Consider the following 16,001-nt stretch of genomic DNA (forward strand, 5'->3'; position numbering starts at 1 on the left):
ATGATCTCAGCAGTCACTGTCACCCTGTCACACAGCGTCACACACAGCGATGTGTCCTGCCCAGCAGTAGCCACCTGTATAATGATCTCAGCAGTCACTGTCACCCTGTCACACAGCGTCACACACAGCGATGTGTCCTGCCCAGCAGTAGCCACCTGTATAATGATCTCAGCAGTCACTGTCACCCTGTCACACAGCGTCACACACAGCGATGTGTCCTGCCCAGCAGTAGCCACCTGTATAATGATCTCAGCAGTCACTGTCACCCTGTCACACAGCGTCACACACAGCGATGTGTCCTGCCCAGCAGCAGCCACCTGTATAATGATCTCAGCAGTCACTGTCACCCTGTCACACAGTGTCACACACAGTGATGTGTCCTGCCCAGCAGTAGCCACCTGTATAATGATCTCAGCAGTCACTGTCACCCTGTCACACAGCGTCACACACAGCGATGTGTCCTGCCCAGCAGTAGCCACCTGTATAACGATCTCAGCAGTCACTGTCACCCTGTCACACAGCGTCACACACAGCGATGTGTCCTGCCCAGCAGTAGCCACCTGTATAATGATCTCAGCAGTCACTGTCACCCTGTCACACAGCGTCACACACAGCGATGTGTCCTGCCCAGCAGTAGCCACCTGTATAACGATCTCAGCAGTCACTGTCACCCTGTCACACAGCGTCACACACAGCGATGTGTCCTGCCCAGCAGTAGCCACCTGTATAATGATCTCAGCAGTCACTGTCACCCTGTCACACAGTGTCACACACAGCGATGTGTCCTGCCCAGCAGTAGCCACCTGTATAATGATCTCAGCAGTCACTGTCACCCTGTCACACAGTGTCACACACAGCGATGTGTCCTGCCCAGCAGCAGCCACCTGTATAATGATCTCAGCAGTCACTGTCACCCTGTCACACAGTGTCACACACAGCGATGTGTCCTGCCCAGCAGTAGCCACCTGTATAATGATCTCAGCAGTCACTGTCACCCTGTCACACAGCGTCACACACAGCGATGTGTCCTGCCCAGCAGTAGCGACCTGTATAACGATCTCAGCAGTCACTGTGACCCTGTCACACAGCGTCACACACAGCGATGTGTCCTGCCCAGCAGTAGCCACCTGTATAATGATCTCAGCAGTCACTGTCACCCTGTCACACAGTGTCACACACAGCGATGTGTCCTGCCCAGCAGTAGCCACCTGTATAATGATCTCAGCAGTCACTGTCACCCTGTCACACAGCGTCACACACAGCGATGTGTCCTGCCCAGCAGTAGCCACCTGTATAATGATCTCAGCAGTCACTGTCACCCTGTCACACAGTGTCACACACAGCGATGTGTCCTGCCCAGCAGTAGCCACCTGTATAATGATCTCAGCAGTCACTGTCACCCTGTCACACAGTGTCACACACAGCGATGTGTCCTGCCCAGCAGTAGCCACCTGTATAATGATCTCAGCAGTCACTGTCACCCTGTCACACAGTGTCACACACAGCGATGTGTCCTGCCCAGCAGTAGCCACCTGTATAATGATCTCAGCAGTCACTGTCACCCTGTCACACAGTGTCACACACAGCGATGTGTCCTGCCCAGCAGTAGTGACCTGTATAATGATCTCAGCAGTCACTGTCACCCTGTCACACAGTGTAACACACAGCGATGTGTCCTGCCCAGCAGTGGCCACCTGTATAATGATCTCAGCAGTCACTGTCACCCTGTCACACAGTGTCACACACAGCGATGTGTCCTGCCCAGCAGTAGTGACCTGTATAATGATCTCAGCAGTCACTGTCACCCTGTCACACAGTGTCACACACAGCGATGTGTCCTGCCCAGCAGTAGTGACCTGTATAATGATCTCAGCAGTCACTGTCACCCTGTCACACAGCGTCACACACAGCGATGTGTCCTGCCCAGCAGTAGTGACCTGTATAATGATCTCAGCAGTCACTGTCACCCTGTCACACAGCGTCACACACAGCGATGTGTCCTGCCCAGCAGTAGCCACCTGTATAATGATCTCAGCAGTCACTGTCACCCTGTCACACAGCGTCACACACAGCGATGCCTCCTGCCCAGCAGTAGCCACCTGTATAATGATCTCAGCAGTCACTGTCACCCTGTCACACAGTGTCACACACAGCGATGTGTCATGCCCAGCAGTAGCCACCTGTATAATGATCTCAGCAGTCACTGTCACCCTGTCACACAGTGTCACACACAGCGATGTGTCCTGCCCAGCAGTAGCCACCTGTATAATGATCTCAGCAGTCACTGTCACCCTGTCACACAGTGTCACACACAGCGATGTGTCCTGCCCAGCAGCAGCCACCTGTATAATGATCTCAGCAGTCACTGTCACCCTGTCACACAGTGTCACACACAGCGATGTGTCCTGCCCAGCAGTAGCCACCTGTATAATGATCTCAGCAGTCACTGTCACCCTGTCACACAGTGTCACACACAGCGATGTGTCCTGCCCAGCAGTAGCCACCTGTATAATGATCTCAGCAGTCACTGTCACCCTGTCACACAGCGTCACACACAGCGATGTGTCCTGCCCAGCAGTAGCCACCTGTATAATGATCTCAGCAGTCACTGTCACCCTGTCACACAGCGTCACACACAGCGATGTGTCCTGCCCAGCAGTAGCGACCTGTATAACGATCTCAGCAGTCACTGTGACCCTGTCACACAGCGTCACACACAGCGATGTGTCCTGCCCAGCAGTAGCCACCTGTATAATGATCTCAGCAGTCACTGTCACCCTGTCACACAGTGTCACACACAGCGATGTGTCCTGCCCAGCAGTAGTGACCTGTGTAACGATCTCAGCAGTCACTGTCACCCTGTCACACAGCGTCACACACAGCGATGTGTCCTGCCCAGCAGTAGCCACCTGTATAATGATCTCAGTAGTCACTGTCACCCTGTCACACAGCGTCACACACAGCGATGTGTCCTGCCCAGCAGTAGCCACCTGTATAATGATCTCAGTAGTCACTGTCACCCTGTCACACAGCGTCACACACAGCGATGTGTCCTGCCCAGCAGTAGCCACCTGTATAATGATCTCAGCAGTCACTGTGACCCTGTCACACAGCGTCACACACAGCGATGTGTCCTGCCCAGCAGTAGTGACCTGTATAATGATCTCAGCAGTCACTGTCACCCTGTCACACAGTGTCACACACAGCGATGTGTCCTGCCCAGCAGTAGCCACCTGTATAATGATCTCAGCAGTCACTGTCACCCTGTCACACAGCGTCACACACAGCGATGTGTCCTGCCCAGCAGTAGCCACCTGTATAATGATCTCAGCAGTCACTGTCACCCTGTCACACAGCGTCACACACAGCGATGTGTCCTGCCCAGCAGTTGCCACCTGTATAATGATCTCAGCAGTCACTGTCACCCTGTCACACAGTGTCACACACAGCGATGTGTCCTGCCCAGCAGTAGCCACCTGTATAATGATCTCAGCAGTCACTGTCACCCTGTCACACAGCGTCACACACAGCGATGTGTCCTGCCCAGCAGTAGCCACCTGTATAATGATCTCAGCAGTCACTGTCACCTGTCACACAGCGTCACACACAGCGATGTGTCCTGCCCAGCAGTAGCCACCTGTATAATGATCTCAGCAGTCACTGTCACCCTGTCACACAGTGTCACACACAGCGATGTGTCCTGCCCAGCAGTAGCCACCTGTATAATGATCTCAGCAGTCACTGTCACCTGTCACACAGCGTCACACACAGCGATGTGTCCTGCCCAGCAGTAGCCACCTGTATAATGATCTCAGCAGTCACTGTCACCCTGTCACACAGTGTCACACACAGCGATGTGTCCTGCCCAGCAGTAGTGACCTGTATAATGATCTCAGCAGTCACTGTCACCCTGTCACACAGCGTCACACACAGCGATGTGTCCTGCCCAGCAGTAGCCACCTGTATAATGATCTCAGCAGTCACTGTCACCCTGTCACACAGTGTCACACACAGCGATGTGTCCTGCCCAGCAGTAGTGACCTGTATAACGATCTCAGCAGTCACTGTCACCCTGTCACACAGCGTCACACACAGCGATGTGTCCTGCCCAGCAGTAGTGACCTGTATAATGATCTCAGCAGTCACTGTCACCCTGTCACACGGTGTCACACACAGCGATGCCTCCTGCCCAGCAGTAGCCACCTGTATAATGATCTCAGCAGTCACTGTCACCCTGTCACACAGTGTCACACACAGCGATGTGTCCTGCCCAGCAGTAGTGACCTGTATAATGATCTCAGCAGTCACTGTCACCCTGTCACACAGTGTCACACACAGCGATGTGTCCTGCCCAGCAGTAGCCACCTGTATAATGATCTCAGCAGTCACTGTGACCCTGTCACACAGCGTCACACACAGCGATGTGTCCTGCCCAGCAGCAGCCACCTGTATAATGATCTCAGCAGTCACTGTCACCCTGTCACACAGTGTCACACACAGCGATGTGTCCTGCTCAGAAGGACATCACCTTTGAAGAAAATTGCCTGGACCATTCTGCAACGACTAAAGATCTCACAGCAGGGGCCTGGTCGCTGGTAGATGTCACACAAAACGAGATCGCTAACGGGATCGCTACTGCGTCACCAAACGGTGACTCAGCAGCGATCTCGCTAGCGATCTCGTTATGTGTGACGGTACCTTTAGATTCAGTGTAATTGTATCTACAGTGATAGAAATTCGTCTGATTAATAAATTATAGAAAAAAGATTCTGATCTTTGTGAGCGCTAGTAATAGATCTTTGGTCTTTGTTCTTTTAAGAAATTTGGCTTTATTATTAATAACATAAAGCTCTTGTATTAACACAACGCGTTTCAGCAAGATACACTTGCCATCCTCAGGTGTCATCTGATGATGGCAAGCGCTCACAAAGACCGGAATCTTTTTTCTATATGCCTACTTCCATAAGGGAATCCGGGTCGAGCTGCTGTGAGTAATAGAATCCATCAGATCATTTGAACTAACAGCGGGAGGACGCAGGTCCGCACAGAGCTCCAGGATTCAAGAAGTCGGTGAATCTGAAGCCAGCAGCGGCAACAAACCTGGATCCACCCAACAGAACAACGGATAACGCCAGCTGAGATAGTCCCTCATCTCCCAGAGGAATTATACATCTAACACCGGGGTTGTGCGAGTCTCGAAGTCTCTGATTAGATACAGTCAGACAGCGCCCCCACCCTGTGTGACAGCGTTTCTGACTGCTTTCATTCAGAGATGCTGTCTGTGTAATTCTATATTGCTATAAAATAAATAAATAATAAAATTGGCGTAGGGACCCCCCATATTGTCCTACCCAGCACAGATAAAGCATATGGCTACAGGCTGCAGACCCCAGCTTTGCGCTTATCTTGGCTGTGTATCAAAATACCACATGCAACTTTTTTTTTTTAATTATTTAAATAAACAATTTTTAAAAAACGGCTTTGCGGTCCCTCACCATTTTGATTCCCAGCCATGATAAAGCTGACAGCTGGTTGCTGGGATTCTCAGACTGTGGAGACCCATGCTTAGTGGGCCCCCCAGCCTAAAAATAGCAGCCTGCAGCTGCCCAGGATTGTCACATCTATTAGATGGGAAAATCCTGGAACTTTACCTGGCTCATCCTGATTGCCCTGGTGCAGTGGCAATCAAAATAATAAGGGGTTAATAATAGCTCACAGCGGCCACTAAGTCCTATATTAGTAATTGGAGACATCTATGAAACCCCACCCATTACTAAAGTGTAAGTGAAAAGAAATAAACACCAAAAAAATCCTTTATTTGAGGGTTACAATATTAAAAAAAAAAAACAAAAAAACACCCTCTTTCACACTTTTATTAGGGACCCTGAGTCAGTTTTTTCACTTATTTATTTTCACAGCAGTATAGACACACCACACAGAAAGCATTTCTGATTGAAAGCAGTCAGACTGTTACGCAGGGTAGGGGCACAGTCTTCATGCAAACAATCAGAGATGTGGGGATTGCCCGTGGGTGGGGGAAGCCGTTGTGACGGGGTATGCAACAGAGCAGTGAGGGACGCCAGGCCAAGGAACAATCCAAAGGGCTTTATTGGAACCACAAAGAATAAGCAGCAAACATAAATATAAATCCTTCAAATCTGCAAGGAGTCCACAGCAGAAAAAACAAAAGATCCAGGGGCACCGCCTGGTATTCCGATGCCAGGGGAATTAGGGCAATGGTCCTTATATGAGTTCCTTGAGTCCAACAGGTGAACAACAAAACACAATCCCACGTGGCCGCGGATCTCCAGTCTGTAAGAGTCCACACACACAGACCCCAGGATCCAGCCTCAGCTATGGATCCTAGTCCTTCTCCAGCCGAGCTCCAACTAACTGAACTAACATGTTCTTCTCTCCTGGGATCAGCCCCTTAGGTGGGCACACCTCCCCCTGGCCATTTGATGCATGAATGGACTTTAGACTGCTGGCTCTGTTCTGTTTACCAAGTTGTAGATTGGAGAAGTCCCATACTGAGAAGAACAATATACATATGCAACCCCCACCAAATCAATGACAGTAGCTACTCCTGAAGCCTGAGTGCAATATGCTACAGGCTGGGGGGAAGGTATGGTCACTTACATCCCAGGACATAGTATTACAGCAAATACAGTGAGAAGGTAAAATACATCACATGGCATCTTATACACAAATATGGGATGGAGAAAACTACATACATCATGACAATTCCTTCCCCTCCCAACTTGTGTACGTACTAGGGACCTCTACAGGTCGCTAGTTAAGTACACACAGGCATGGCTGACAGGACTCAAGGCTCCTCTTGCCTGGACAGTCCATCTGCATTTTGGGTGTTGGCTCCAGGTTCTTTAGTGTATGATGAAGATGTAGGGTTGAATGTTCGGGTCCAGTTTATATCTTCCTTCACTTAAACTCTGCTTCCTGCACCCACAAATTGGCATTGTATATCTCCCACATCATTGCCTAGGAGTATGTCTGCAGGAAGGCCGCTCATCACACCGATTATGCATTGTTTTGCCCCAAAGCCATAATCCAGGGTCACACTCACTCTTGGAATGTATCTTTGAGTACCTCCAGCCAATTCAATGGCAATTCCTGGTCCCGGTTGAATTGCTTCTGGTTGAATTACTCGGGGATCTGCGATGGTGAGAAAAGCCCCAGTGTCACGAAAGCCAACAACTTTTTGGCCATCCAGCACAACCTCCTGTAGATGTTTATGCTGAAGATCATAAGAACGCGTGGCTGTGGCTCGCACTCCATAGACTCCTGGTAGGTAAGTCAACATATCAGGGTCACTTGGCAAATCATCAGGGCCTGAATCCAGCTCTTCTCCTCCTGAAGGTGTCTGTAGATAATGGACAGGCAAAGGTGGTCTGCAGCTGTTCTGCCTCTGAACACCTGGACAGTGAGCTTGCAGATGACCAGGCTGCCCACATTGATAACATCTGCGCTGCATCTCACTCCTTCCAGTTTGCCTTCTGGAGAAGTAGGTAGGAGACCTTGGTGACTGATTGGGAGGTGCAGGTGCTGGAGGTGGTTGTCGATTTGGAGGATGACTCCACTGGATAGATGGGCATGTGGCCCGCAGATGTCCGGGATGCCCACAGCTATAACATCTCCGCTCTTCTACTTTCTCTCCTCGTCGTATTCCAAAAAATGTGGTAGAAACAACTGGAGGCACGTACACACGGGTATCCACATGAGGTGGTGATCTAGGTCCAGGAACATTGGACACTGAAGGACAAGGAACCTCTGGTGTTGGGGAGCTGGTCATTTTTGCTCCCTCTGCTAGCAGCTTCTTCCATTGAGGCTTGATGGTGAGAGCCTCATCAGCTAGAGCTGCAGCTTCCTCCACAGTGGCTGGTCTCCTTTCACGCACCCATTCCCGGATCTCAGCGGGGCACTTGAAGTAAAACTGCTCTTTTAGGAGGACCTGGAGGACGGTCTCCAAGGTTAAGGCCTCCTCTGCCTCCAGCCAACGATGCCACAGATGTTTGAGTTTGTGGGCATACATCTTGAAGGACACTTCCTCATCACATGCTAAAGTACGGAACTGAGTCCTGTAAGTGTCTGGCGTTACAGCATAATGTTCTAGAATAGTCTGTTTAATATCCGCATACTCACAGTTCCACCGAGGGTCCATAGCTCTATAGGCTGCAGCAGCTCCACCCTCTAAGAGCCCAACCAGATGCCGGACGCGCTCCCTTTCTGGAACTTCCATTAATCGACACTGATGCTCAAAGTCCTGGAAGAAGCCCTCAATGTCACCAGCAGCCTCATTAAACTGCTTGAAGTCTTTGCGGGACACCCTGGGAAGTTCCCTCATGATGGGTGCTGGGGTTACAGTCTGTCTGGAACCTCTCGCGGCTTCCACAGCGAGCTGCTTATCCAGCAATGCAATCTCCTGCATCCTGCGCTCCTTCTCTTTAGCTCCACGCATGACCTCCATCTTATATTCTATGGTGGTCTCCTCTCCCAGCAAGGCCATCTCCTCCTCGTACCACACAACCCATTGACTTTTTTGGGTATTTACAGTTAGGTCCAGAAATATTTGGACAGTGACACAAGTTTTGTTATTTTAGCTGTTTACAAAAACATGTTCAGAAATGCAATTATATATATAATATGGGCTGAAAGTGCACACTCCCAGCTGCAATATGAGAGTTTTCACATCCAAATCGGAGAAAGGGTTTAGGAATCATAGCTCTGTAATGCATAGCCTCCTCTTTTTAAAGGGACCAAAAGTAATTGGACAAGGGACTCTAAGGGCTGCAATTAACTCTGAAGGCATCTCCCTCGTTAACCTGTAATCAATGAAGTAGTTAAAAGGTCTGGGGTTGATTACAGGTGTGTGGTTTTGCATTTGGTAGCTGTTGCTGTGACCAGACAACATGCGGTCTAAGGAACTCTCAATTGAGGTGAAGCAGAACATCCTGAGGCTGAAAAAAAAGAAAAAATCCATCAGAGAGATAGCAGACATGCTTGGAGTAGCAAAATCAACAGTCGGGTACATTCTGAGAAAAAAGGAATTGACTGTTGAGCTTGGGAACTCAAAAAGGCCTGGGCGTCCACGGATGACAACAGTGGTGGATGATCGCCGCATACTTTCTTTGGTGAAGAAGAACCCGTTCACAACATCAACTGAAGTCCAGAACACTCTCAGTGAAGTAGGTGTATCTGTCTCTAAGTCAACAGTAAAGAGAAGACTCCATGAAAGTAAATACAAAGGGTTCACATCTAGATGCAAACCATTCATCAATTCCAAAAATAGACAGGCCAGAGTTAAATTTGCTGAAAAACACCTCATGAAGCCAGCTCAGTTCTGGAAAAGTATTCTATGGACAGATGAGACCAAGATCAACCTGTACCAGAATGATGGGAAGAAAAAAGTTTGGAGAAGAAAGGGAACGGCACATGATCCAAGGCACACCACATCCTCTGTAAAACATGGTGGAGGCAATGTGATGGCATGGGCATGCATGGCTTTCAATGGCACTGGGTCACTTGTGTTTATTGATGACATAACAGCAGACAAGAGTAGCCGGAAGAATTCTGAAGTGTACCGGGATATACTTTCAGCCCAGATTCAGCCAAATGCCGCAAAGTTGATCGGACGGCGCTTCATAGTACAGATGGACAATGACCCCAAGCATACAGCCAAAGCTACCCAGGAGTTCATGAGTGCAAAAAAGTGGAACATTCTGCAATGGCCAAGTCAATCACCAGATCTTAACCCAATTGAGCATGCATTTCACTTGCTCAAATCCAGACTTAAGACGGAAAGACCCACAAACAAGCAAGACCTGAAGTATGCGGCTGTAAAGGCCTGGCAAAGCATTAAGAAGGAGAAAACCCAGCGTTTGGTGATGTCCATGGGTTCCAGACTTAAGGCAGTGATTGCCTCCAAAGGATTCGCAACAAAATATTGAAAATAAAAATTTTTTTTTTGGGTTTGGTTTATTTGTCCAATTACTTTTGACCTCCTAAAATGTGGAGTGTTTGTAAAGAAATGTGTACAATTCCTACAATTTCTATCAGATATTTTTGTTCAAACCTTCAAATTAAACGTTACAATCTGCACTTGAATTCTGTTGTAGAGATTTCATTTCAAATCCAATGTGGTGGCATGCAGAGCCCAACTCGCGAAAATTGTGTCACTGTCCAAATATTTCTGGACCTAACTGTACCTCCGGCTCCTGTCTTCGCTCCCCTTGCTGTGGAAATTGTTCCTCGGTGCCATCTTGCAGGCAAGTGTTTTCCAATGCCTCAATTAGTTGCTCCTTAGAGAGTCCCTTGTAGCCGACACCTAATTCACGGGCCTTTGTTTGTAGGCTCACCACAGTCCAGTTCCTGTATCCTGAGGTTCTGGTTTCAGACGTTGATTGGCCGTTGTCCTCCATTTCTTCTGCTCTGCTCCCGCCGCTGCCACCAGTTTGTGACAGGGTATGCAACAGAGCAGTGAGGGACGCCAGGCCAAGGAACAATCCAAAGGGCTTTATTGGAACCACAAAGAATAAGCAGCAAACATAAATATAAATCCTTCAAATCTGCAAGGAGTCCACAGCAGAAAAAACAAAAGATCCAGGGGCACCGCCTGGTATTCCGATGCCAGGAGAATTAGGGCAATGGTCCTTATATGAGTTCCTTGAGTCCAACAGGTGAACAACAAAACACAATCCCATTAATTATATATTGCCCGTAGGCAATTGTCAGCGCTTGACCTAATAACCCTTATACTCTTGCAGCTAGGTTAAATGACAAAAAGGCCCCTTCAATTTGCCTGATAGCAAAAAAAATCTATAAAAGGGATTTTTTTTTTTTTTTATATAAAAAATCCTCAAAAACCAGCGCTAGAGAAGGGTTATAACAAAAACCTTTTTATTGACAATTTGTTGCTATCCTTGTTCTAGATAGGATAAGAACAATAAATCACAGTACATAGAACCATAAGAAATAAAAAATAATAAAAATAAAAAATAAAAAACGAATAATAGTGATTACAATATTATTATTAATATATCAAATTAACACAGCAGGTTTTCTCTGATTAGTCTGTTGTAATGCCCCGGCCGGTGGCAACAACCAACTATAATAATATGATATAATGGTGATGTAATACAGATACCATATAACACCGGATCAAACTTCCGCTGTAATCTGTAAAGGGTCCAGAATTCTTTAATAGCAATGTGCAATATATATATATAAAAACTTGCTTTATTGGAACCACAAGGAATAAGCAGCAAACATAAATATAAATCCTTCAAATCTGCAAGGAGTCCACAGCAGAAAAAACAAAAGATCCAGGGGCACCGCCTGGTATTCCGATGCCAGGGGAATTAGGGCAATGGTCCTTATATGAGTTCCTTGAGTCCAACAGGTGAACAACAAAACACAATCCCACATGGCCGCGGATCTCCAGTCTGTAACAGTCCACACCCACAGACCCCAGGATCCAGCCTCAGCTATGGATCCTAGTCCTTCTCCAGCCGAGCTCCAACTAACTGCTCTAACATGTTCTTCTCTCCTGGGATCAGCCCCTTAGGTGGGCACACCTCCCCCTGGCCATTTGATGCATGAATGGACTTAAAGGTCCAGTCACACTAAACAACTTACCAGCGATCCCAACAACGATAGGGATCGCTGGTAAGTTGCTAGGAGGTTGCTGGTGAGATGTCACACTGCGACGCTCCAGCGATCCCACCAGCAACCTGACCTGGCAGGGATCGCTGGAGCGTCGCTACACGAGTTGCTGGTGAGCTCACCAGCAACCAGTGACCAGCCCCCAGCGCCGCGTGGAAGATGCTGCGCTTGGTAACTAAGGTAAATATCGGGTAACCAACCCGATATTTACCTTGGTTACCAGCGCACGCAGCTACACGTGCAGAAAGCAGGGAGCAGCGCACACTGCTTAGCGCTGGCTCCCTGCTCTCCTAGTTACAGCACACATCGGGTTAATTACCCGATGTGTGCTGCAGCTAAATGTGCACAGAGCAGGGAGCAGCGCACAATGCTTAGCGCTGGCTCCCTGCTCTCCTAGCTACAGCACACATCGGGTTAATTAACCCGATGTGTCCTGCAGTTACATGTGCACAGAGCAGGAGCCGGCACTAACAGTGAGAGCGGCAGAGGCTGGTAACAAAGGTAAATATCGGGTAACCAAGGACAGGGCTTCTTGGTTACCCGATGTTTACTGTGGTTACCAGGCTCCGCAGAAGCCGGCTCCTGCTGCCTGCACATTTAGTTGTTGCTGTCTCGCTGTCACACACAGCGATTTGTGCTTCACAGCGGGACAGCAACAACTAAAAAATGGCCCAGGACATTCAGCAACAACCAACAACCTCACAGCAGGGGCCAGGTTGTTGCTGGATGTCACACACAGCAACATCGCTGCTACGTCACAAAAGTTGTTCGTTAGCAGCGATGTTGCTAGCGATGTTGCTTAGTGTGACGGGGCCTTTAGACTGCTGGCTCTGTTCTGTTTACCAAGTTGTAGATTGGAGAAGTCCCATACTGAGAAGAACAATATACATATGCAACCCCCACCAAATCAATGACAATAGCTACTGCTGAAGCCTGAGTGCAATATGATACAGGCTGGGGGAAGGTATGGTCACTTACATCCCAGGACATAGTATTACAGCAAATACAGTGAGAAGGTAAAATATATCACATGGCATCTTATACAAAATATGGGATGGAGAAAACTACATACATCATGACAGCCGTGCATATGTATAAGGTTAATGAGTGATCCCCCGAAAGTAGTATGAACGGCCCAGAAGTATAAAGCCATGCAAGAGACTCAGTAAGTATAACGCACCTTCATTCCCCTTTTTTCTTTATTTTTCCTTTAGTTTTTAGAATTACACGAGTTGCCGGACTCGGATCGTTATCTGAAGTTCCCTGAAAACGTAGGGCCTGGGGTCAATCCTTGGGTACTTTGGAACCTTGTGGATCCAGACTTGTACAGTTCGCCCATCACTAATTAGCAGCTAAGGTAAAGCTGCCAGCTGTAGTCTGCAGGCTGTAGCTGTCTGCTTTACCTTAGCTGGCTAACAAAAATAAGTGGGACTCCACGTCACTTTTTTTCCCAATTATGGATTTTGTGCCTAAATATAAGGCTAAACACACTTTAGTGTCAAATAAAAGACACTAAAGGGTGCAAGCTTACAATATGCAGGGGGGGGGGGTTGGTTGATAATATATGTGTTTCACATCTATCTCTATATCTAAATCCATTTATCTTTCTAGCTTTAGACTGTATGTAAAATTTCATGTTAAAAAACGGATGTCAGTGTGCAGTCCATGTGCCGAGCGTTTTTCTCGCACCCATTGACTCGTATTTGCGAGGTATGGAGCCACTCGCAGCATGCTACGCTTTGCCCCGCACACGGAAGTTTGTAAAGGAAATACTAACAGATATGATCTGCCCTATTGATTAACATTGTTGAGAGTGCGGTGTGATATTTTCTCACATTGCACGCGAAGATTTTATACTCAGATGTGACTAAATCCTAAATGTGACCATCACAAAATGCCCATAGTGCAGTAAAGCAGGGCCTGGTGTTTGCAGTTCAGGCATGACCAGCTGATTAGGGAAGTCTTCCACACGCTCAGGGTGCACAAATCCTGTCTGGGGCACCATCGTGTGACCAAGGGCATCTGCTGAGAATAACCCAGGAAAAAAAAGAAGGAAACCGGTAAGAACGCACGACGGATGAGCGGCCACCACAGCCATAACATTAAACCCTGGAAACACACAGAGCAAAAGAAGGGCACTTGGTGTGAAAGGGGCCACAACTCTGCCTTTATAGAGAAGCGTCTGCTCCAAATAGGAGGACGAGGACAGCCACATCTCCTTACCTACTGATCCGCGAGGCCGGAGGACCTCCATCATCTCCTGGTACTGATCACGGTGTTCTTCTACATAATCCCACTCCTTCATGGAGAAATAGACAGCAACGTCCCGACAACGAAGAGTAACCTGACAACAAACCACACGGATATCACCCAGAATCCTCCAGTTTACACTGTATAATCTCCCAGCAGTCTCCTCTCATCCCCCAGAATCCTCCAGTGTACACTGTATAATCTCCCAGCAGTCTCCTCTCCTCATCAACCAGAATCCTCCAGTCTACACTGTATAATCTCCCAGCAGTCTCCTCTCATCACCCAGAATCCTCCAGTGTACACTGTATAATCTTCCAGCAGTCTCCTCTCATCCACCAGAATCCTCCAGTGTACACTGTATAATCCCCGAGCAGTCTCCTCTCATCCCCCAGAATCCTCCAGTGTACACTGTATAATCTCCCAGCAGTCTCCTCTCCTCATCAACCAGAATCCTCCAGTGTACACTGTATAATCTCCCAGCAGTCTCCTCTCATTCCCTAGAATCCTCCAGTGTACACTGTATAATCTTCCAGCAGTCTCCTCTCATCCACCAGAATCCTCCAGTGTACACTGTATAATCCCCGAGCAGTCTCCTCTCATCCCCCAGAATCCTCCAGTGTACACTGTATAATCTCCCAGCAGTCTCCTCTCATTCCCTAGAATCCTCCAGTGTACACTGTATAATCTTCCAGCAGTCTCCTCTCATCCCCCAGAATCCTCCAGTGTACACTGTATAATCTCCCAGCAGTCTCCTCTCATTCCCTAGAATCCTCCAGTGTACACTGTATAATCTTCCAGCAGTCTCCTCTCATCCACCAGAATCCTCCAGTGTACACTGTATAATCCCCGAGCAGTCTCCTCTCATCCCCCAGAATCCTCCAGTGTACACTGTATAATCTCCCAGCAGTCTCCTCTCCTCATCAACCAGAATCCTCCAGTGTACACTGTATAATCTCCCAGCAGTCTCCTCTCATTCCCTAGAATCCTCCAGTGTACACTGTATAATCTCCCAGCAGTCTCCTCTCATCACCCAGAATCCTCCAGTGTACACTGTATAATCTCCCAGCAGTCTCCTCTCATCACCCAGAATCCTCCAGTGTACACTGTATAATCTCCCAGCAGTCTCCTCTCATCCCCCAGAATCCTCCAGTGTACACTGTATAATCTCCCAGCAGTCTCCTCTCATCCCCCAGAATCCTCCAGTGTACACTGTATAATCTCCCAGCAGTCTCCTCTCATCCCCCAGAATCCTCCAGTGTACACTGTATAATCTTCCAGCAGTCTCCTCTCATCCACCAGAATCCTCCAGTGTACACTGTATAATCTCCCAGCAGTCTCCTCTCCTCATCAACCAGAATCCTCCAGTGTACACTGTATAATCTCCCAGCAGTCTCCTCTCATCACCCAGAATCCTCCAGTGTACACTGTATAATCTCCCAGCAGTCTCCTCTCATCACCCAGAATCCTCCAGTATACACTGTATAATCTCCCAACAGTCTCCCCTCATTACCCAGAATCCTCCAGTGTACACTGTATAATCTTCCAGCAGTCTCTGCTCATCACCCAGAATCCTCCAGTGTACACTGTATAATCTTCCAGCAGTCTCTGCTCATCACCCAGAATCCTCCAGTGTACACTGTATAATCTCCCAGCAGTCTCCTCTCCTCATCACCCAGAATCCTCCAGCGTACACTGTATAATCTCCCAGCAGTCTCCCCTCATTACCCAGAATCCTCCAGTGTACACTGTATAATCTCCCAGCAGTCTCCTCTCCTCATCCCCCAGAATCCTCCAGTGTACACTGTATAATCTCCCAGCAGTCTCCTCTCATCCCCCAGAATCCTCCAGTGTACACTGTATAATCTCCCAGCAGTCTCCTCTCATCACTCAGAATTCTCCAGTGTACACTGTATAATCTCCCAGCAGTCTCCTCTCATCACTCAGAATCCTCCAGTGTATACTGTATAATCTCCCAGCAGTCTCCTCTCATCCCACAGAATCCTCCAGTGTACACTGTATAATCTCCCAGCAGTCTCCTCTCATCACTCAGAATTCTCCAGTGTACACTGTAT

General features: G+C 48.2%; 1 protein-coding gene across 4 annotated transcripts in view; it reads right to left on the reverse strand.

The window, feature by feature from the left end:
• The window catches only part of LOC142292395 (gastrula zinc finger protein XlCGF66.1-like), a 189,546-nt gene that overhangs the window by 82,801 nt on the left and 90,744 nt on the right, over positions 1-16,001 (reverse strand). For 3 of the 4 annotated variants that reach the window (XM_075337744.1, XM_075337742.1, XM_075337743.1), the window contains exon 4: positions 13,903-14,023. The exons of the other annotated variant lie outside the window; for it this stretch is intronic. In XM_075337744.1, the coding sequence (XP_075193859.1) occupies positions 13,903-14,023 (121 nt within the window). The remainder of the gene's footprint in view (positions 1-13,902; positions 14,024-16,001) is intronic. 4 annotated transcript variants of the gene reach the window in all.

The sequence above is a fragment of the Anomaloglossus baeobatrachus genome, chromosome 2 (genome assembly GCF_048569485.1).
Source record: "Anomaloglossus baeobatrachus isolate aAnoBae1 chromosome 2, aAnoBae1.hap1, whole genome shotgun sequence".
In the NCBI taxonomy this organism is placed as follows: domain Eukaryota; kingdom Metazoa; phylum Chordata; class Amphibia; order Anura; family Aromobatidae; genus Anomaloglossus; species Anomaloglossus baeobatrachus.